We start from the raw sequence: 22,575 nt of genomic DNA on the forward strand, positions 1-22,575 counted from the left end.
CTTCTGGATTTCTATCTGTAGATTTAGAATCATTTCTAATTTTTCATTTATTTTGTCATTCTGTTCTTGTATTTTCTTCCAAAATTATTCTAGGGTTTTGTCTTTGTTTTCCTTGGTCTGTCTCTCAATCCTTTGAAGATACATAAAGATAATTCTTTTGAATTCCTTATCAGAGAGTTCCAATGCTGCATCTTCCTCAGGGATGTGTTCTGGGTCTTATCCTGTTCCCTTGTTTCTACCACTTTATCTTGCTTCTTTGTGTGGACTGCAATGGTCTGTTGTCTCTGAGACATCGCGGTGTTGCTGTATTTAGATCTCCATTAACTCTTTGTGAAGAGCAGCCAAGAGTGAGTCAGGCTCTTCTTGGTAGTTGTTTATCATTGCACCATTGGTGGAGAAGGAAGTAGTGGCTCTCACTCAGTAAGTGAAGCTGCAGGAGGTGTGGGTGTAGTTGTGTCTTATGGGGACTATTGCTGTCTTCCACTCAGTTTGGCCCAAAAAAAAAAAAAAAAAAAAGAATAATCATCAATAAGTAAAAACACATGGACAAAAAATATACCATGTAATCACACAGGAACAGTAACCAAAAAAAGGGAAAAAGAGAAAAAAAAATTTAAAAAAGTACAGTATCTGGGGAGAGGGCAATAAGAGAAAAAAGTTAGAGAAGAAGAATAATGGTGGAAAAAAATGGGAAAAATGCAAAAAGAAAAATAAGGAAGGGGGTTAACTACGAAAAAGAAAAAAAAGAAAAATGCAACCAGGAACAGGGAAAAGGAAAAAAGCTAAAAACTAGAACCTGGGAGTGGAAGAATAAAGAATAATAGTATAAAGGGCAAAAGTAATAATAATAGTAGTAGTAGTTTTAAAACAAACTAAAAAACAGAAAAAAAAAAAAATGGGGCTGGGCAGGGCAGGGCAGGGCACCCAGGCTCTGTCCTAGCACACAGACTGAGATGGAATTCCTACCAGTCCAGAAAGTGGTTGGGAGTGAAAGATGGCCGCACCTCAGTCCACCAAGAGGGTGTGGGATATAAGAGTAACAACGGGAATGTTGCACCTCTCTAGTCATCCAGTCCAGAATGTCCTTGGGGTTCTCATCAAGTGAAGCCTGTTCTTAAGTCCCTGGAATCTGGGAGAATGCTGTCACTTTAAATATCCAAAATGGTCAAACAGCTTGTAAACATTCAAAATGTCTGTGCCCTCTGGACAGGCAAAAGTCCACAGCTTAGCCCGCCTTTCTCTTCGCTGCTTCCTCTTTTATTCCCCAGCCACCAGAGCAGTCCTCTTTGCAGTCCCTGGTTAAGCAGGGCCAATTTTTAGGTTAATTCTTAGGTGCTACCTCCACTCGGCAATATCCAAGCTGTCTGTGCCGTCAGGATCGCTGCCAGACCACAACTCCGTATGTCTCCTTTTTTGGTGTTTTCATGCAAATTCTTCTGCTAGTTGGAGTTTAGTCTGCTTCTATACCCTTCCCTTCAAGGCTCAGGGGTCCAGGATTATCTTCTGTATCTGTGTTAAATGGTTCCCCTTTTCTTTGTTGAAGAGGGTCTGTGCAGTCTTTCTGCCTAGTCTGCCATCATACCAGAACTCCTAATAAGGTTTCTTAAAAACAGTTTAAATCTATTCTAAAATTTTTCAGATCTTAAATTTAAAATATTTAATGGTTAAATCAAAAAGCACAGGTAAAAAGAATATATGACTATGATAATTATATTGTTAATAAGATAACAGCTAATATGTAAGTGCTTACTATTCTCCATACTATACTTAAAACATTATATGGTTTACCTTATTAAATTCCTACACATACCCTACAACGTATGAGCTAACATTACATCTGTTTCAAAAACGAGGAAACTGAAGCTAACAAAGGTTAAGGAACTTACTGAAGGACACATTATAAGGGACTAAATTGAACTGACATTGTAACATTTGAGCACCAGACATCAAATGTGATCCAGAGGGATCAGTATACCTACTCTGAAGTTCACAAGAACCCCTGGCATCCCTCCAAACTGAGTCCCTGTGATAATCAAAGCTTACTCAAAGATAGAGATAATTTTCCCATTGTACATTACTGTATAACATAGTTTTACTTTTGTATATGTAATAAAAATTTGGCAATAGCCCTATTTATGTAATAGAAGCTATAAACTGTCATATTTCAGTTTTATATTGCAGTTGTCTTCTACAGCTAAGCCACAAAAATAATAATGGCAATTTGTAAACAAAATAATCATTAAAAAATTTCAGTGTGCAGAGGTTCTCACATTCAATTAAAAAGAATCAGTGAAGTAACAATAAGCTTTGCTGTGGCTTGCTCAGCTTCAGTCTTTTAATCTTCAAGAGACTTGCATTTCAGTTACTAGCCAATGCACTTCATGAATAGCCACTAGCCCTCTGCCGGTGGAGTCTCACAGCTGCTGTGATGCTGGACAGGTTTTGGCAGTGCTTGCAGACTAAGATGGGCTAGGAAGAAAGGCCTGGTGACCTACTTCTGAAAATCAGTCAATACAAACTACGGATCACCATGGTTCAATCCACAATCGATGGATGGCACATGACTGGGCAGTGTTTCATTCAATTTTGCATGGCATTGCCCTGAGTTGAGAGCTGTCTAAATAGCAACTAACAACAATAAAAATATGGTCTTTTCATATTGCATTGAGAAAGCGACATGGCATTGAGATAATTTCTACATGATACAGTAACATAACTAGGGATACGCTTAATGTTGATATCCTGGAGAATGGAGGATCAGCCAGTGAAATGACAACCAATTTGTGATGGATACTGAAGGAATACAAAAAGCAATCAAATGATCTGAACTATATATAGTTCATTTATGCTGTAGGCTCTTAAAGCCTAGTGAGTATGGAACTTAAGAAGACCAACATCAGTTTAGAGTTTTAAAATAGTGTGACAGTGTAATAGTTTCCTATTAATGCTGTAACAAAGTGCCACAAACTCAATGGCTTAAAACAACACAAACTTATTATCTTACAGTTTGGAGGTCAGAAGTAGGAAATGGTTCAAACGGGGCATCCACAAGGTTGAGCTCCTGCTGGAGCTTCTAGAGGAGAATCTCTTCCTTTGCCTTGTCTAGCATTTCTCGGTTGGAGGCATTTTCTTTCATCTTCAAATGCAGCCATGTCAATCAAGTCTTTTTCACATCCTATCTAATACTGACTCTCTTGCCCCTCTCTTTCACTTACAAGGATCCTGGTGATTACAATGGGCCCACCCCAAATTATCCAAAATAATCTCTTAATTTTAAGATCCTTAATTTATCCACAACTGCAAAGACTCTTTCACCTTATAACAACATTCACAGGTTTGGGGGATTAGCATGTGTACATCTTTGGGTGTCATTATTCTACCTACTGCAGACAGCACAATCCATAATGAGTGCATTTATGGACATCCTGGGAAAAAGAGACACTCTTCTGTGGATTGGGATCCTGTTGTGCTGCCTGCAACTGTCCATGAGCAAACAATCCACCATTCAGCCTAGAGATTTTGGATTTCTCATTCGTTGGAGTCAACAGCCAGTGTACCATCTACCAACCTTGAGCTCGTCAGTCCTTGCAGATGTGTGAGTCAGGAAATGCCTCCAGCTTGACATTTGATCCAAGAACTTGGGATATGCCAGCTTCTATAAGTATGTGAGCCATTTTCCTAAGTTTCTCTTTCTCTATATGTACAACAACAACAAATGCATATATAGATAAGCTTTACTGGTTTTGCTTCTCTAGAGAACCCAGCCTAACACAGCTTACTTGTACTGCTTTCTGATTCTGAGTTTGTCTGTGCTGTTCCCTCCTCCTCCTTTGCAGCTAGAGCCTTTTCTAGGAGCTGACGTGTGCGACCTCTAGCATACAGATGACGTACATCCATCCTGGCTGACTCAGTGGACTTGCTTCCTTTCTCTATTCTAAATGCAAGAAATTGTTAAAAAGCCTATTTGCAAATAGAGGATTTTTCCTTTTATCTAAGCTCAATACTGTTTAGATGATCCTGAGTGAGTCTGATATGTCACTAAAAATCTACAAGTAACATTTATAATTACTTCCTAAGCCACTCCTTGGAAGGAAGGTTGGGCAATCCTACTTCCGTAGTGATACTGCCTCGGAAACCCAAGGAGGGGTCGCTATGAGTCGGGTTTGACTCGACGGCACATAACAACAACAACAAAAACAAGCTAAACTGACAAAAAAGTTAATTAAAATGAAGTCTGGCAAAATCTTCTTTCTTCACTAAACATATGGATTGTAAGGAATTCTTAAGACTTCAGAGGAAACGTCAGAAAAATAAATAATGCTCTCTTTGTCACTTTTTTTTTCTTAAGGAAGAAATGGGAATACATTTTTTTTTTTGGCAACACCAAAAGTGTAAATTCTCATCAACTCTGCAAAACAATACCAATTAGGTTTCAAGTGAAAACATTAAAGTGCATTAAGGGACTGGGGAAAGCTGTACCCAAATAGTACTAATCCTCCATTAGGATTTCTACTGATTATACCTCACTTTTTCACCTTATTTTGTAATGGTGGTATAGTCCCATTAAAAAAGAGATTATATATAATAAAGCTGTTTCCATGTCTTGCAAATGGATTCTAGTTAAGAAGTGTGTTGCAAAGATAGTTAAAAGAATACTCTAAAAAGAAGAACTCTGTGAGACAAATTATTTCCCTGGACTCTGTTCATGGACTCATCCTTCTCTGTAATGAGGTCTGTGGATGAGGCTGTGGGTGAGACATTTTCTTCTGGTCCTTTTTAAGCTTGTCATTTTTTAGCTCTTTAACACACTGATATCAGTTAAGTTTGAGGCAGGAACCACCTTCTTCATTAATAAAGAGCCAAACACCTAATGTATAACAAAGGAAGAAGATAGTCCTGGTGGAGAAGTTATGAGCAAAACAGAGGGAAACAAAGTAAACACCCTCCTAAGTAGTTCTGGAAGTAAACAATACATTATTATTTAGGACCAATTAAATAAACAGGAAGTACGCAGCCAAGTCATATTCAGCAAGAGTCAACTTCAGAGAGCAAAGCTTTCTTTTCTGATCATCAATTGCCTAAGTGTTCTTTGACAATCGAGTTTGTGTAAGACATTGTACTGGATGCTATTAAGAAAGGAACACCAAATTAAAAAATAATAATAATAAAACTCTCCTGGTCCATGTCCTCTAAAAGCTTACAATCTAGTTAGGGAAAGAAGTCCCTTATGAAATGGCTAATTAAAATGCAAAACAAACCAGGATGGATTTCTAGCAGGAAATATAAAAAAATATATTTATAGAATGTCTACAAAGATTAATGTCAATGTGAATAAGCCAAAAGGATCTTACAGAAAAGAAAAAATGTAAAATTTACCCAGGTTCAATAAATCATTTATTTAGATTCCAGTCCAGTTGGTTAAAATTACACAGATACACCACACAGACACACACATAAAATAACCTAAGATCACAGAAAAATAATAGAATCATGTTTACAAATATAAATCTTATACAGAAAGTGCTAAGGATGCACAGTAGAAGAAACTGTAGAAACAAAATATCTCTGGAAGAATTACAAGTCAATTTCAGAGGGCAAATTACAGCCACTGAAGGGGCCTTGGTGGTACAGTGGCCAAAGTACCCAGCTGCTAACCGAGAAGTCGGCAGTTCAAACCCACCAACTGCTCTGCGGGATGCAGTGTGCTCCTGTAAAGATTCACAGCTCTGGAAACCCTATAGGGCATTTCTACTCTGTCCGACAGGGTCACTATTAGCTGGAATTGACTCCATGGCAGTGGGGTTTGTTTGATTATTTGTTTGTTTGTTTTTGCTTTAAGAGAAGCCCAACACAAAATTAGTGATAAACAATGCATTTCAAAAACAGTGACCCACAACACTGCATCTTTCTAACCTTTCTCAGTTTGACATGGGGGAAAAATCCCATTAAAACAAAATATTTGCAATGGGATGATTTCCATATTCAGCAGAACATATTCAAAGATGTTGGAATATTCAACTCAGTGCTTTTTGCTTCAGCAAATAAAAGCAAGACAGTTACTCAAGATTGTGTCTAAGCAGCTATTTTAAGAAAAAAATCTTCACCATAGTTCTTCATAAAACTTTCTTCCCCAAGGTACTCTCTACTTTGAAACATGTTCAAACTTAAGCTGAATATTTAGCAAAGACCAGGAACCAGCTCTTCAGCCAACAACAGTGGAGAGAACTCCAAAAGCTTCGGCAACTGACGCTAATTTATTGAGACATATCAGGAACTCCTGGGAGTGAAATGTCTGCTAATTAGGCCACCATAAACAGATTCCGAAACCTCGACAAAGTTTTTCCAAACATATGATGAAGAACTTTGATTTATGGGCTGTCCAGGTGAAATACGAACAGATGGTATCTTTTAACAATAATTGACACACGAATTTGTTAAAGATTTCAATCTCTTAAAACTCTGCAGCTCTACAGAAGAAAACAATGAGGAACACTTTTAGAATTACCTACCTTATCTTTGTCTTCCACGACATCTGCCAAAACATCATCTGGATCCAGGATTCCTCCATCTGTGTATTCTAAGTGATGAATCTTCACCCAGTAGCCAGGATCCTGTGGTAGAACAGCCAACATGTTTCATGACTCTATCTTTAGAAAGGTAAAATAAATTTTAACTTTAAAAAATAGATTATACTTGAGTAATAAGAAAATGTGAGCTCTGGTAGCGTAGTGCCTAAGGCACTTGACTGCTAACCAGAAGGCTGGCGGTTCAAACCCACCAACCACTCCTCAGAAGGAAGATGGGGCAATCTACTTCTGTAGTGATACTGCCTCAGAAACCCAAGGAGGGGTCGCTATGAGTCGGGTCCGACTCGACGGCACATTAACAACAACAACAAGAACAAGAAAATTTCCAAACATCAAAAAACACATAATCTATTTATTCAGATAGGTATTTAGCACTTTCATCCTTTTCAACACAAATTAGTAAATCAAAGTTTATATATTTCATCATTTTTTCTGGAAGATACGTTGCAACGCAAAATAAATTGCCCTAGCAATTTGAAAACACTTTCAAGGAATTTTTCATAATCTTCAATTTCAGCAATGTCAAGACTATTTGGCAACAGAAGTATCTCCTTGTGCATACTTTGCGAAACTGAGGATGTTCTTGTTGTTATGTGCCATCGAGTCAGACCCGACTCATAGCAACAGCCTCCGGGCTGCCAAGGCAATATCACTACGGAAGTAGATTGCCCAACCTTCCTTCCAAGGAGTGGCTGGTGGGTTTGATTGGCCAGCCTTCTGGTTAGCAGTCAAGGGCCTTAGGCATTATGTTACTGTTGTTGTTGTTATGTGCCGTCAAGTCAAACCCGACTCATAGCGACCCCTCCTTGGGTTTCCGAGGCAGTATCACTACGGAAGTAGGATAGCCCAACCTTCCTTCCGAGGAGTGGCTGGTGGGTTTGAACCGCCAGCCCTCTGGTTAGCAGGCAAGTGTCTTAGCCACTGTGCTACTAGAGCTCCCCAAAACTGAGGATAGAGAAGTCCATATCAAGAACACAGAGCTGTGTGGGGGAAAAAAAATCAAAAGGCAGAAATCTGTGCTTGCAAAGGCTATCACTCAAGAATATATGAACAGAGTACCATGACCACCGATGTCTTCACTTTTTAAATTCCCCATATGCATGCATCCTCAACTCTAGGGTTTGCAATGTCATCCCAAGCAAGGGCTCCAGTCTCAGTTTCCATTTCCTATAATATGGCAGGAACTCTAAATTATGCTCAGAGTTGAACAGGAGGTTCACTAACCTGAGGTAGTCATTTAGAAATTTTCCACTATTGCTTCTAAAAAGAAACAAACAACAAAAAAACACAGAGCAGTCAGATTTAAGAAAAAGGATTATTTCCTCAATTTGTTGTGTGGTTAGATACTGATACAAGACCTCAGAATTAAATGATCTATTTCATTCGGTTATTTATGTACTGTCTCTTTCCAGAGATTTTAAAGTGAACCATTAAACCAACTGAACAAGAACAGGAACCAATGAATTAAATGGAGAAGAATATTAGTAAGGATTTTACCAGAAAGTCTGAGCTACAATCAATTGGGTTCTTAGGAAGCCTCTCAAAGTGGGAAGCTTTTTAGCTATAAAGCACTCAGTATCCAATAAAAGAACCAGTTCATGAGAAGAAATGGAAATTCTTCTAGAATGAAAGTCTGAGACTTTACCAGATGAATCTTTATAAAGGGTGAGAACTAACATAAACCACAGAATTCAACTGCAGTTTTAGGAAAGCTAATAGAAACAGCTGTCATACTACCTTCTCTTCCACTGACCCCTGATAAAAGGTGAGAGCATACTATTGAATAGTAATTCTGTTTAGTCACCTATTCAGAGGGCTACTGTAGCCCAAGAACACAGTTTATGAGTAATCCAGCTTGATAAAGTGATAGGCTTGAAGACTCTGATGAGGGAATTCTCCTTAGCTAGGCTTTGGGCATTTTGAAATTAACTTTGCTATAGAATGTTAAAGAGCAATTCCAAGTAAAATGAAAAGAAATTCATTTGCTTCAAATACCAGGCTTATAGGTGGAAACACTAACGATTTTTTGAGGAAACTTTAAATGTCTGTTCTATTGCCTGCTAAAGATTGCACAGATACCAGGAGTGAGAGTATAAGCAGATAAAACAAGCACAGGCCACCCATCACTCAGATCCTCATCAAAGGATCTCTGCCAACTCAAGGCAATTTCGCTATGAAAGGGAAGATAAGTACAATAAGCTACATTCCAAAAAGAGGGGATACTGAAGTAGACACAAAATCATGAAAGGCCTATTGGACTCTACAAAAATGGGAGCAAGAAGGAACTCACTGTTTTCTGGAAACTGAATTTTCTTGCTCTGGCCATGTCACAACCAACACAGAAATGAACACAAGACTGTAATCTGGAATATTACTTTAAAAAATAATAATAATAAAACACAACCTGTTTATAAAAGGAGTTCAACTTAATTATTTCTATAAACTTCCACTGACCTGGTTTCTGATATATTACAACTCTGTCAATGAAATGTTGATTTTTAACCATGTTTATTTTTAAAAAAAAATTACGTGTTCCAAAACGTTTGCTTTTCTCATACAGGACTGCTTAAAAGAAGACACCTATTAAGTTCTCGGCTTTCTTCTCATGCTCAGAGTATAGAAGTAGATTTATTACCTGAAATGGAGGTAAAAATTACTGACTACTGCAGCAAAAGTTAAAGTACTTGTCTCTCCCCGCGTAGAGATAGGAGCAGAGAAAGAAGAAAGCCAAAGCCTGGTTTAAAACACACAAATTCAGGATACACATAACAGGGGATTGAGTGGCACACAAAGTAGCATGCAAGTGGTGACAAAATTGGGCTAAGTGTCATAGCACTCCTCCCTTACACACATGTGGTCCCCAAGATGTTCTGTAAAATAAGACCCAGGCGTTGAAACAAAGGTATTTATTTCTAATGTAATTTAAAAAAGTACAAAATCTAAAACTTGTACAGAACTAAATCAGATTAAAAACAATTGATACATTACAGAATAATGTATTTGGCAAAGAAAAAGAAGTTGACAGTAATATAGGTGTCAAAATATAGACTCTGCAATTGTAACTTTCCTTATTTCATACATCTGATACTACCACTTCACCCATACCAAAGAGGACAAGAGTAGGCTAAGGAGGGGCATGCTTGAACTGAACAAAAACAGCTGAACTGTACGAAAGCACGTTCAGGGTTAATATTTTACACATCCAAGAGAGGAAAATCAACACACTCAGTTTATACCACACCTCTGACTTTGTCCCCATGGTACTGGCCATGGTGCTGTAAATTACAGAACAATACACAAGCAATATTAGCAGACTTCAGTTATCAAAAGCCCATAAATTTACCCTGACTCTTTAATGCATGTAAAAATTTCAATCATTACATTGCAGTCAACAGTTTGCATTTCATTTACTTGGTTTTGTTAGCATCAAGAATAAAACTGATCAAACATGAAAAGATGTTCACATATATATCTAGCTTCACATAATGCACTGAACAAAAGTTTTTTTTCACAATGCCACTTGTGGTAAAGACTGTTGTCAACTTGGCTGGACCTGGTTGAGTGGCTGGGCAGCTGGATGTAGTTATTCCTCCATGGTCAAATTGGTAATTAACTCCATGGTAGAATCTACTGGAGCAGCTCAGTAGCTGATTTAGGGAAGTGGGCTGTTTCCCCTATATAAGCAGCAGCTTTGAGGAAGGTCTCTAGCTTTTTGGCACGCTTGAATCCTGCATATAGCCAAATCGTTGTTCAACAGCCTGTCATGCCCTGCGGATCTTGAGACTTTTTCTGGACTTGAATTAGTGGCCCGCCATGTTGCTTGGTGGTATTAGGACTGTGCCTTTTCACTTGTCGACCTTAGGTTTGTCAGCCTTAGCAGCCAGCTGCTGCCTGAGTGAAGAAAAGACTCTAGCTTCAGTGGGTCAGGAGCAAGAGACAGAGCTGAAGCCCAAGGTCGAGGGGCTTTCATCCAGTCCCCTAGAGCGTGGCACTTTGAACTCGGTCTTCTAGCCTCCGAAAATGTAAGAGAATAAACTCCTGTTTGTTCAAGTGATCTCCTTTGTGGTACATTCCTGCCAGAGCAGCACTAGGTAACCAGAACTACACTTAGTCCATATTTTGCACAAATATCTGTAATACATATAATTTGATTATTTTGAAAATCTCTTGTATATGTATTCATTCACAATGCAATAAATCTTACATACATGCTGAGGACCATTAAAGTATTAAAACTAACTTACTATATGCTATGTTTTCTCCACTTCTGATATTTGGTAAGTTTTTTTTTAAATAATATAGTTAACATAAACACTACTGGAATTTTAATAAGAAAATACATTAGTACACCATGACAAATTGGAGGAGGAAAATAAAACAAACACATACTCAATGCAGGAAGAAGACAGCTATAGGTACTTCTAAGGATCAAATATAGAAACTGTTCCAAATAGACATTAACAGCAACAAATAACTTTCTTTAGGGGTAGATGATATATTCTTGCCATATAGCTTTGAAAATTTATATTAAGTAACACTTTGAAAATGTGTATTAAACAAAGCTTTAGAGAGCAATTATCTTCCATCTGCACTATCTAAAGGAATAGACCAGCAAACCCGATACTATCATGCTGAGACTACTAAACACTGGGATTATGCCAATAATCAGAAAAGAGGGGGGAAAACCTAGAAATTTCTAAGCAAAAGCCTGTGGTCCAAGAAGAGAAAAATAGCCTGCAGTGCCAGCCAGACCCCAAAGCAAGGTAAGCACTGCAAAGGAAAAGCGCACAGTTGCAGGACTCCATCTATCAAAGGTGGGGATTACAGTGCTCAGTAATGCAGCCGGTTTCTCAGTGGTTTAATGATTTCATAAGAAGAATCTCACTGCATGCAAACTCAAAACAACTGTAAAATGGAAGTTCATGGAAATAAAATTTTCTTTGTAAAATTTAACACTGCCAATTTTGTAGAATGTATTCATAAAATGAGATTTCACAATTTCATCTTCCTCATCATCATCTTACAACAGCTTCTCTCTTCTTCTCCCAGGAAACTTACAGAGCAGTTCTAACTCTGTCCTACAGGGCTCCTATAAGGCAGAATCAACTGAAGGCCGCACAACAAAAACACCACCACCGGCAAGGTACTTCACTAAGTATTTTATATTATTAATTCATTTATCCTCAGTCAAGTCCTCTGAGTTATTCTGAGTTCATTTCTTTACCCCTATACATAGCTATCAACCCAATTTACAAATGAGGAAGTCAAAACAAGGACAGGCAAGTCAATTTCCCCATGTTCAGCTGCTTAATCAATGGCAGAGCCAAGAGTAGCTGCTTTTAACATCAACTTTTTTCTTTTCCCCCAATTTTTCCTCCCTTCCCTACCCTCCCTCATAACCAACAAAGAAAGTTTCCTTCCAGACCTAAACCTTTCCTTGACATTTTACAATAGTGGACTAATATTTGTCCTGAGATTAACTTATTTCACTCAGCACAATGTCCTCCAAGTTCATCCACATTATGAGTTGTTTCAGAGTCTACATTATTCTTTAGTGTTGCACAGTATTCTATTGGGTGTATGTACCATAGTTTGGTTACCCATTCCTCCACTGATGGCCATTTAGGTTGTTTCTATCTCTTTGCTATTGTGAATAGTGCTGCAATGAACATGGGTGTGCATATATCTATTCATATCCTGCCTCTCACTTCTTTAGGACGTATATCTACTAAAGGGATTGCTGGATCAATGGTATTTCTACTATTAACTTACGTAATCACCACAACATTTTCCACAGTGGTTGTATCATTTCGTAGCCCACCAGCAGTGTATTAAGAGTCCTTATCTCTCCACATCTTTGCCAGCAGTTGTTATTTTCTGTCTTGCTGAACTTTGTTACTAGTCATGGGGTGAAATGGTATCTCATTGTTGTTTTGATTTGCATCTCCCTAACAACAACAACAACAGCTGATGATCACAAACATTTCTTCATCTGTTGGCTGCCTCAATATCTTCTTTGGTGAAGTGTCTGTTCATGTCTTCTGCCCATTTTTTTAAATGGATTGTCTTTTTGATGTTGAGGTGTTGGAGTTTTCTATAAATTTTAGAGATAATTCCCTTGTCAGATATGTTGGTGCTGAATACTTTTTCCCAATGTGTAAATTTTCTTTTTACTCTTTTGGAGTAGTCTTTTGATACACTTATAAATTTAATTTTGAGAAGGTCCCAATCATGTAGTTTATCTTCTGCTGTTCTGGTATTGTGGTGGTGAAATTTGTTTGTCAACGTGGCTGGGCCTGGGTGAGTGACTGTACAGCTGGATGAAGTTATTCCCCATAGTGAGATTGGTAAATAACTCCATGGTGGAATCTATTGGAGCAGCCGAGTAGCTGCTTTGGGTATGTGGTCTACTTCCTTTATATATTGTTCAGCAGCCTGCCATGTTCTGCCAATCCTGGGACTTTCAACGGACTTGAATTAATGGCTTTCCATGTAGTTTGGTAACATCAGGATTGTGCCATTTTATTTGTCGACTTTGGACTTTTCAGCCTCAGCAGCCAGTAACTACCTGAGTGAAGAGGGCCAGGAGCAAGAGGCAGAGCTGAACCCCAAAGTCGAGGGGCTTTCACCCAGCCCCTAGAGCCTGGCACTTTGAACTTGGACTTTTAGCCTCCCGAACTGTGAAAGAATAAACTCCTGTTTGTTCAAGCCATCCCATTTGTGGTACATTCCTGTCAGAATGGCACTAAGTAAGCAGAACAGGTATTCTTACTTATGTTTGATAGTCTATCAATGTCACGTACTAGGGGCCCTAAGTTTGTCCCTATGGTTTTTCTTTTATGAATGATTTTTTTAAAGAGTTTACTACAAAGCACAATTACCTAGGATTCAAATGGGATATCTGGTCCCTTTCTATCTTTATTTAAGTATATGGGCTCAGGCAAGTCACAATAAGCCATAATTAGCGAACCTGGTGCTCTGTGATCTCCTACACAATGCACCACATAGAAATCAAAGTGTAAAGGACACGAAGGGGTGATGATGGAAGCCCTGAAGTCTTTGCATAAAGGTGCCCCAGTGCTTCCTAGTGAGAGAATTGGGGAATCCTAGATAATATATTTTCTCAAAATTATGGAATTAAGTGTTTAGGAAGAAGTAGGAAAAGATCCCCCTGCTAAGAGCTGAGTCAGGTTGAGGCATTTGAAGTTGGATAGAGAATTAAGGAAAGTTTATGCACGTAAAACTCAACCACTTCTATCATAGCTCTCTGGTTATTCTCCCTTCTGCCCAGATCATAAGAGAACCTGCTGCCTCAGAATAAATCCAGTAAGGAGAAAGTAGCCAGAGCATGTCAGAAGACTGTCTGAGGTAGCAGAGAACAGTAGTCTCAGTAGCCAGTCATGGAGCATGGTAGGCAAGAGCAAGAGTTCTGGAAAGAGATGCCTGAGCAAAGCCTACGAGAGTAGCACAGTCACTTGAAAGGAAAGAATGAAGCAAGAAAAGGCAGTAATAAATATCATGCTTCTGCACGCTGGCCCTGATTGGCCACTGGAGAAAGGATATGGAGAATAGGAAGGACAGCCTTGAGAATATGCCATGACCTTCCTGAAATAGATCACTTAAATGTCACCTTAGGAGAAAAGCCTAGGAGGGGAACATGGGCTGATGCCTTTCAATCAAATATCTTTCCAAAGAATCCAGAAGAATCAGCATGGGGCCAAGAGACTTCTACTTGGTTTAAATTATACCTGCAGAGTTCAAAACACAGTAGTAAGCCCAAAATTATATATAAAATAAAGGGGAAAGATTTCACCTATAAAGTCACTTTCAGCTCTAAAGATTTATGACTCCACCAAAGAAAGCTGGTATGTTGTTGTTGTTGTTGTGTGCCATCAAGTCAGACCCAATTCATAGAGACCCCTCCCTGGGTTTCCGAGGCAGTATCGTTACAGAAGTAGATTGCCCCAGCTTCCTTCCGAGGAGTGGCTGGTGGGTTTGAACCGCCAGCCTTCTGGTTAGCAGTCAAGTGGCTTAGGCACTATGCTACCAGAGCTCCTGAAAGCTGGTATAGACATACTAATATCAGATGAAACCTTTAAGGAAAGAAATATTACTAAAGATAAGGAAGGACATTTCATGATGACAAAGAGTTAATCCAACAGGAAGAACACAATTCTAAATCTCTATGACTCAATAACATAACTTTAGAATGTACATTGCCCTAATGGACAGATTTTAAAAATAAATAAATAAATGAAAAACAAATCCACAACTTTAACTGATAAAGCAACAGTCATTCATTGTTTAAATTATCCTTAAAATTTCCTTAAGGAAACACCATATGGAGACCAATATACTTCTCAAAAAGTTCAATATGACTTGCTTTTTAGCCAGAATTGAAGAATAGCACTCACTTTTTTTTCCAGTTGAGCACCAAATGAAGTAGTTGGATTATATCGGAGACCATTTTCTGTGAAAAATGCTTATCACAAACACATCTTAGATCACATTCAGGCACAAGTTAGTCTTACAGGACCCAAAGCACCCGGGAACCTAGAGAACTGATGTAACAGCAGTTTTCTTTTTCTTTCTTATTGTTGTTGTTGTTATGTGCCGTCGAGTCAGCCCTGACTCATAGCGACCCCTCCTTGGGTTTCCGAGGCAGTATCACTACGGAAGTAGGATTGCCCAACCTTCCTTCCGAGGAGTGGCTGGTGGGTTTGAACCGCCAGCCTTCTGGTTAGCAGTCAAGCGCTTTAGCCACTATGCTACCATACTGCCTCAGAAACCCAAGGAGGGGTCACTACTCGGGGATAAATGCTCACTGCTCATCTGAGGTAGATCACCTAATCAATTCAAATTCTTACCTCCTTCTATTCTTCTTTAATAGTTTACAGATGAATTTTTAGAAATTAAATAACCTTGTGAGACTCCACTTACAAGAAAGATACAGCCTGTTCTGTGCTATGCCAGAGGGGCTGCACAGGTGGCAAGAGAGGAAGGTTAAAGTTTAGAGTAAGAAAAATATTTAAAACAGAGCTACCTAAGAGTGGAACAAGTTATCTGCAATCAAGCCAAGTGTAATGGACAGACATCAAGGCTGCTATAGGGTAAGGAAAGGCGAGAACTGTCCGATCCCAAAGATCTCTTCCATTTCTGAGACCTACGGCATCTAGAATCTCAAAGCTCCTTATAGGTTTCAACACACATTTAAAGAAACTTCTTGAAAAAAAGAAATCTCTGCTGTAGGACAGGATCACTGGACTGGGCAGCTCAGCGTGGTGTCACTGTTCCTGCACCTCTCCAAGCTCAAAGTGTATCAACAAAACACCGTATGTCATATTTCTCAATTTATCAGTTATTCCACTATCTTGCTGTATAATCCAAAAATTCACTAATTTATAAACAAGTTTAAGAAAAAGATTTATCTCAATAGTGAAATAATATATCTGGGGAAAAAAAATTTAAGTCTGAATACTTCATACTACTTGTTGTTGTCTGTTGTTATGTGCCATTGAGTCAGACCCGACTCATAGCAACCCTTCCTTGGGTTTCCAAGGCATTATCACTATGGAAGTAGATTGCCCAACCTTCCTTCCGAGGAGTAGCTGGTGTGTTTGAACCACCAGCCTTCTGGTTAGTAGTCAAGTGCCTTAGGCACTACACTACCTGAGCTACTTAGAACGTAATTTTTAAATAGGCTTTCTCAATCAAAAACAACCCTCTCCTCTCAAAAACAAAAACAAAAAAAAAAAAAAAGAGAGAGAGAATTTCACACTTAGATTAGTAGAAGTGTAAGTCCAAAGACTGATAGGAACTCCCAGGTTTATAGATATATAGACTAACCTTCCCATTGTACAGAAGGAAAGCCCAAATCTACAAAGGTTAGGCCATAGGGAACATAGGTGATGCCTTGTGACATATAATGCTACACAAAAGTAATCTCAATTTAAGATGATTGATCATTCTAAGGAAAATTTTCAGTTTTACTCAATGAAGCAAATCTTGATAATACTGTGTACTGCCTTTTTTAAACAAGAAGAAAAATATTTAAACATCAAGGCAAATATTTCACTTCCTAATTCATTTATTAACTAAATTTTTAAAAAGAATGTTGATCACCCATTTCATTTTTCATTCAGCTTTGTAGAGTTACCATAATCTCAGCTGTTGTTGTTGTTATTTGCCATCGAGTCAGACCCGACTCATAGCAACCCCTCCTTGGGTTTCCGAAGTGGTATCACTATGGAAGTAGATTGCCCAACCTTCAGCAGTTTCCTTTATATAGAGGACTTTCAAGATTCATTTTTAATCCTAGAATTAACCTAAACTTATTTGAGAAAAGAAGTTCCAGATATTCAGATAGAGTTTTGGTTCTGTTTGTTTTTAAATAAAAGACAGTTTTAGTTATTTTATGGGTTACATCATTACAATACACTAATTCTTTACAGGAATATGGGCACTTTCTGTAGATTCAGGTGTGAGTTAAGGACACAGAAAGGTAAGAGTTATACTAATCTTCCGGAATAAATACAGTATTATCTTAAAAGCTAAATTCAAATAGGAAAATCAAATGTTAAGGAATCTTAAAGTAACAAAAATTGCAAATGTGTTTAATGAATACACAAATCTCAGAAACCTTTCAGTATGAGAGCCTTTTAAAACATTAAACCATTACTAATAATATTTAAATACAATGTTTCAAAATAATTTTAAAGGAAATAATTAGAAAATCCTGTTTTCCATTATTTGTTTCCAATGAAATTTTATACTCCAAAGTCCTGGATGCCAAGGTTTTAAAAGCTTGTGTGGTCCAAAGGAATGCAAAATCTACAGCCAAAGAATAGAATCAGCAATGTCTATAAAGAGAAGAGTGGGCTATTAATTTTTTTAAGTAATCTATCCATTATACTCTATGAAAACCCTAAAACATACTCTGCTGCAAAATGAATTTTAGTAAGAATAAATTTGGAATTCAAACTCACATGACTCACAGTTTACTTAACACAACCAGTTAAACTGAAATAGATTGGACTATGATGCTGGCATCTTTGTACACTGACTCCAACGAATACCTTCAACAGACACTGTCTCCTAATTGGGTGTATTTTGCACGTACGAATCAATGAGAAAAGATTTAAAGTATTCTACAATTGACCATCATGGCCTTTTTAGCTCTTTACACAAACACAAAGTTTTAGCTCCATTGCTAAAGACATTAAGACATAAAAAGAAAAGGATTAACTTAGAGCAGAAGAGGTGGTATTTATAAAAACATTGGCAGTATTTATGAAAATAAGGTGGTAACATTTATAAAAAATAAGGTTATTCCAAAATAAAGACCTCATCAACTTTATCTCACTCTCATTTTGTACTTCTTTCTAAAATATGCAATCAGTATGGCAGCAATAGGAGTGGGGAGAAAAATCTCTCTCCTCTTTGGAAAATAAATGACTGGGATACAACTGCCTGCTACTGTTAGTTTGTTGCCCCAACAGGGTTATTCTTCCTGATGCTCTACATACATCATCCCATCCCGTCACTTTTAAGGTGATTCTGACTCATAGCAACCCTATAGGACAGAGCAGAACTGCATCATAAGGTTTCCAAGGGCGTAATGTTTACAGAATAAGGAGCTCTGGTGCTGTAGTGCCTCAGGCATTTGACTACTAACCAGAAGGTTGGTGGTTCTAACCCACCAGCCCCTCCACAGAAGGAAGACTGGGCAATCTACTTCCATAAAGATTTACCACCTCAGAAACCCAAAGGAGATCCCTACGAATCAGAATAAACTTGATGGCAGTGAGTTTGGTTTGTTTGGTTGGTTGGTTTTAATCTTTATGGAAGCAGACTGTAACATATTTCACCCTTGAAGCAGTGGGTGGGTTCGAACACAGAAGACACTTAAAAGAGGATGTTTGCAGAACTTTTTCCCAATGCAAATGTCCACCTTCTCAGGTTATTTGCTCAGCATACAGTTTGAGTAAGAATGGTGAAATAAAACAACACTGACACACACCCTTCTGATTTTAAACCATGCAGTATCCCCTTGGTCTATTTGAACAACTGCCTCTTGGTGTATGTATAGGTTTCTCATAAGCACAATTAAGTCTTCTGGAATTCCTACTCTTCACAATGTTATTCATGACTTGATATGATCCACACAGTTGAATGTTTTTGCATAGTCAATAAAATACAGGCAAACCTCTTTCTGATATTCATCACTTACAGTGAAGATGCATCTGACGTCAGCAAAATTACTCATTCCACATCCTCTGAATCTGGCTTGAATTTCTCACAGTTCCTTGTCAATGTACTGCTGCAACCATTTTTTAATTATTAGCAAAATTTTACTTGCATGTGATATTAATGATATTGTTCAATAATTTCCACATTCTATTGGCTCGCCTTTCTTTGGAATGGCACAGACATGGCTCTCTTCCAGTTGGCTGGCCAGGTAGCTGTCTTCCAATTTTCTAGGCATAGACAAGTGAGCATTGCATCCATTTATTGAAACATCTCATCTGGTATTCTATCAATTCCTGAAGCCTTGTTTTTCATCAATGCCTTCAATGCAGCTTGGACCTGTTCCTTCAGTACCATCAGTTTTCGACCATATGCTACCTCTTAAAATGGTTGAACATCAACCAATTCTTTTTTTCTGCATATTTCATCCATCTTTTTTTGATGTTTCCTGTGTTCAGTATTTTGTCCATCCTTCAATATTCAACTCCAGGCTTGAATTTTTTCTTTAGTTCTTTCAGCATGAGAAATACCAAGTGTTTTCTTCCCCTTGATTTTTTAACTGCAGGCTTTTTAACTTGTTATTATTATATTTTACTTTGTCTTCACAAGCTGCTGTTTGAAACCTTCTCTTCAGCAATTTTACATCATAATTTCTTCTTTTCGTTTTAGCTAGTTTATGATCAAAAGCAAGTCTCTTGCCATCCATTTGTCTTTTTTTTCCCCCGTCTTTTTAATGACCTTTGCTTTCTTCATCTCTGATGTCCTTGATTTCACAACTTAATGTGGTCTGAGGTCATTAGTGTTCAATGTGTCAAATCTATTTCTGAGATAGTCTCTAAATTCAGGTGAGATATACTTAAAGTTGTACTTTGGCTCTCATAGATTTGTTTTAATTTTCTTCAGCTTTAACTTGTACTTGGGTATGAGCAATTGATGGTCTGTTCTACACGTGGTCCTTGGCATGGTTCTAAATAATGTTAATTGAACTTCATCATCTCTTTTCACAGATGTAGTCAGTTGATTCCTATGTACTCCATCTAGTGAAGGCCATGTATACAGTCATCATTTATACTGTTGAAAAAAATATATGTGCAATGAAGAGGTCATTTGTCTTGCAAACTTCTATCATGCAATCTCTGACATCATTTCCATCACCAACATGATGTCCTTCTCTGTTTTCAACTTTGCATTCCAATCACTAGTAATTATCGATACACTTTGATTGCATGTTTAATCAATTTCAGACTGCAAAAATGGGTAAAGTTTTCCATTTCTTCATCTTTGGCATTAGTAGTTGGTTCATTAATTTGAATAACAGTCATATTGACTGGTCTTCCCTGTAGACATACGGTTTTCATCTTATCACTGATAGCACTGTACTTCTGGACAGATCTTGAAATGTTATTTTTATTGATGAATGTGAAGACATTTCGGAATTCTGGTGGCATAGTTCCTAAGGAGTTTGACTGTTAACCAGAAGGCTGCCGGTTCAAACCCACCAGGCACTCCTCAGAAGGAAGACTGGGCAATCTACTTCCATAGTGATATTGCCTCAGAAACCCAAGGAGGGGTCACTATTAGTTGGATCCGACTCCACAGCAGCAGATATGTTGCATTTGCCTGAAGACATTCCACTTCAATCTGTCTTTCCCAGCATGGGAGACAATATGATTGTCTGATTCAAAACGGTGAGTATCAGTCCATTTCAGCTCACCAATTCCAAGGGTGTTGATCTTTATGCATTCCGTTTCATTTTTGACAACTTCCAATTTTCCTTTATTCATGCTTCATAACATTCCATGTTCTAGTTATTAATGGATGTTTACAGCTTTTTCCTCTCATTTTGAGTCACGCCACATCAGCAAATGAAGGGCCCAAAAACTTTACTCCTATCACATCATTAAGGTGAAGTCTGCAGAGGCAGCTCTTCCTTAGTAGTATTCTGAGTGCCTTCCAACTTGAGGAGCTTCTCTTCTGGTACTTTCACTGCTATTCCTAAGGTTTGCACTGGCCAATTTTGTTTACAAGTAGATCACCATGTCCTTTCTTCCTTATGTGTCTTAGCCTAGAAGCACCACTGAAACCTGTCCACCATGGTTGACCTTACTAGTACTTGAAATACGAGTGGCATAATCTTCCAGCATCACAACAACATGTAAGCCACCACAGTGCAACAAAGTGACAATGAGGGTAGATGAACAAAACAGGTGAGAAAACCCAGCCTTGGAAGAATAAAGCTTACATTTCACAAAGAGACGAGACAATTAACAAAAGTAATAAATAAGTAAATTAAATGGTATGCTGAAAAATAAGCAATTGTTGTTGCTGTTAACTGCCAGCAAGTTGGTTCTCGCAGTGATCCTATGTACAACTGAATGAAACCCTGCTCAGTCCTGAGCTAGCCTCATAATCATTGCTATGCTTGAGCCCATTATTGCAGCCAGTGCATCAAACTATCTCATTGAGAGTGATTAGGGAGAGAAAATAAGGCATGCTGAGCAGGATCAGGAGTGGAAGGGCTTCTGTTTTTAAATAGAGAGTTCTGGCCAGGTGTCACTGTAAAGGTAACATTTGAGCAAAGTTAGTGACAAACTCCAGAACAGAAGTCAGGCCTCATGACAAATGGCTGTGCCCTTTAGTAAGTCAGTTTGTAGGTATTTGTAAAAGCAGCCAAAGACCAGAAAAGTAACTTTTGCAGGAAGGTGGGGACACTAGTGCACGTGTCGGGTTAAATAAGCATGGCAGTGGCGTGAAAACACCAAATGGTAATAAACTCCAAGAATACCTTACCCTATACCAAGCAGAATTTTCACTCACAATTCTGCAAGCTTCAGATAATCATTAGATGAGTTTAAAAGTATCTTTTCTTTTAAATGAAAATGTTTTCAGAAAGGTCAGTGAAATAACTTATACATCATTTACAATCCGGGTATTCCAACAAGTTTAAATACAACGTGCCAGATTTGACTGGGTACAGCCAATCAATCTCATTCCTTAAAATCAAAAGGGAAAAAGTGTGAACTTTAAAGTCCGCGAGATTGGATTAAAATGTAAGCGCTGTATTTCATATAAAAGGAGAGCACTACTCTTAACTTCCTGGAGTGTGGGAAACTCATCACATATTCACACGCATCCACATATCCAGCCACACACCTATCGGAATACATTTCTTTTCTTTTTCGGCACAGGATTTTTAAATTTCACTAACTCAACCAGATGCTGTCAAGTCAACTCCAAGTAATGGTGACCCTGTATGTGTCAGAGTACAATTGCCCTCCATAAGGTTTTCAATGGCTGATTTCTCTGAAGCAGATGGGGTTTTCAATGGCGGGTGTTTTGCAAGTAGTTTACCAGTTCTTCCTCCTGAGGTGCCTCTGGGTAGACTCAAAACTTGAACCTTTTGGTTAGCAGCCGAGTGGGTTAACCATTTGAACGCCCAGAAACTCCAAATTTCATGAAGACAGGGCTGTTTCTGTCTTGCCTAATACTGTACTCCCAGCATCTGGCAAAGTGTCCACCTTACAACACATGTACAGTAAGTCGCCATTATTATTGGCATCTTGCACAATTCTTCAAAACCAAGAGTTACTGAGACACCACTTAAAATAGCTTAGAGATACTTTGGGCTTGGGAAGAAGAAAGTCAACAGGAAATGAAAAAAGGTCCAGAAACAGTAGCATCAGTATGCTAGACAAGCTTTTCATATGTTAAAATATTGGCCAGGGAATAAATGCTCTTCCCA

General features: G+C 38.2%; 1 protein-coding gene across 1 annotated transcript in view; it reads right to left on the reverse strand.

The window, feature by feature from the left end:
- Window positions 1-22,575, reverse strand: part of PARD3B (par-3 family cell polarity regulator beta) — a 1,522,095-nt gene that overhangs the window by 1,291,269 nt on the left and 208,251 nt on the right. Inside the window, exon 2 of the mRNA XM_042783151.1 lies at window positions 6,510-6,611. Within this exon, the coding sequence (XP_042639085.1) occupies window positions 6,510-6,611 (102 nt within the window). The remainder of the gene's footprint in view (window positions 1-6,509; window positions 6,612-22,575) is intronic.

This window comes from Orycteropus afer, unplaced genomic scaffold (assembly GCF_000298275.1).
Source record: "Orycteropus afer afer isolate SDZICR_OR568_19922 unplaced genomic scaffold, OryAfe1.0 scaffold00002, whole genome shotgun sequence".
Lineage (NCBI taxonomy): Eukaryota > Metazoa > Chordata > Mammalia > Tubulidentata > Orycteropodidae > Orycteropus > Orycteropus afer.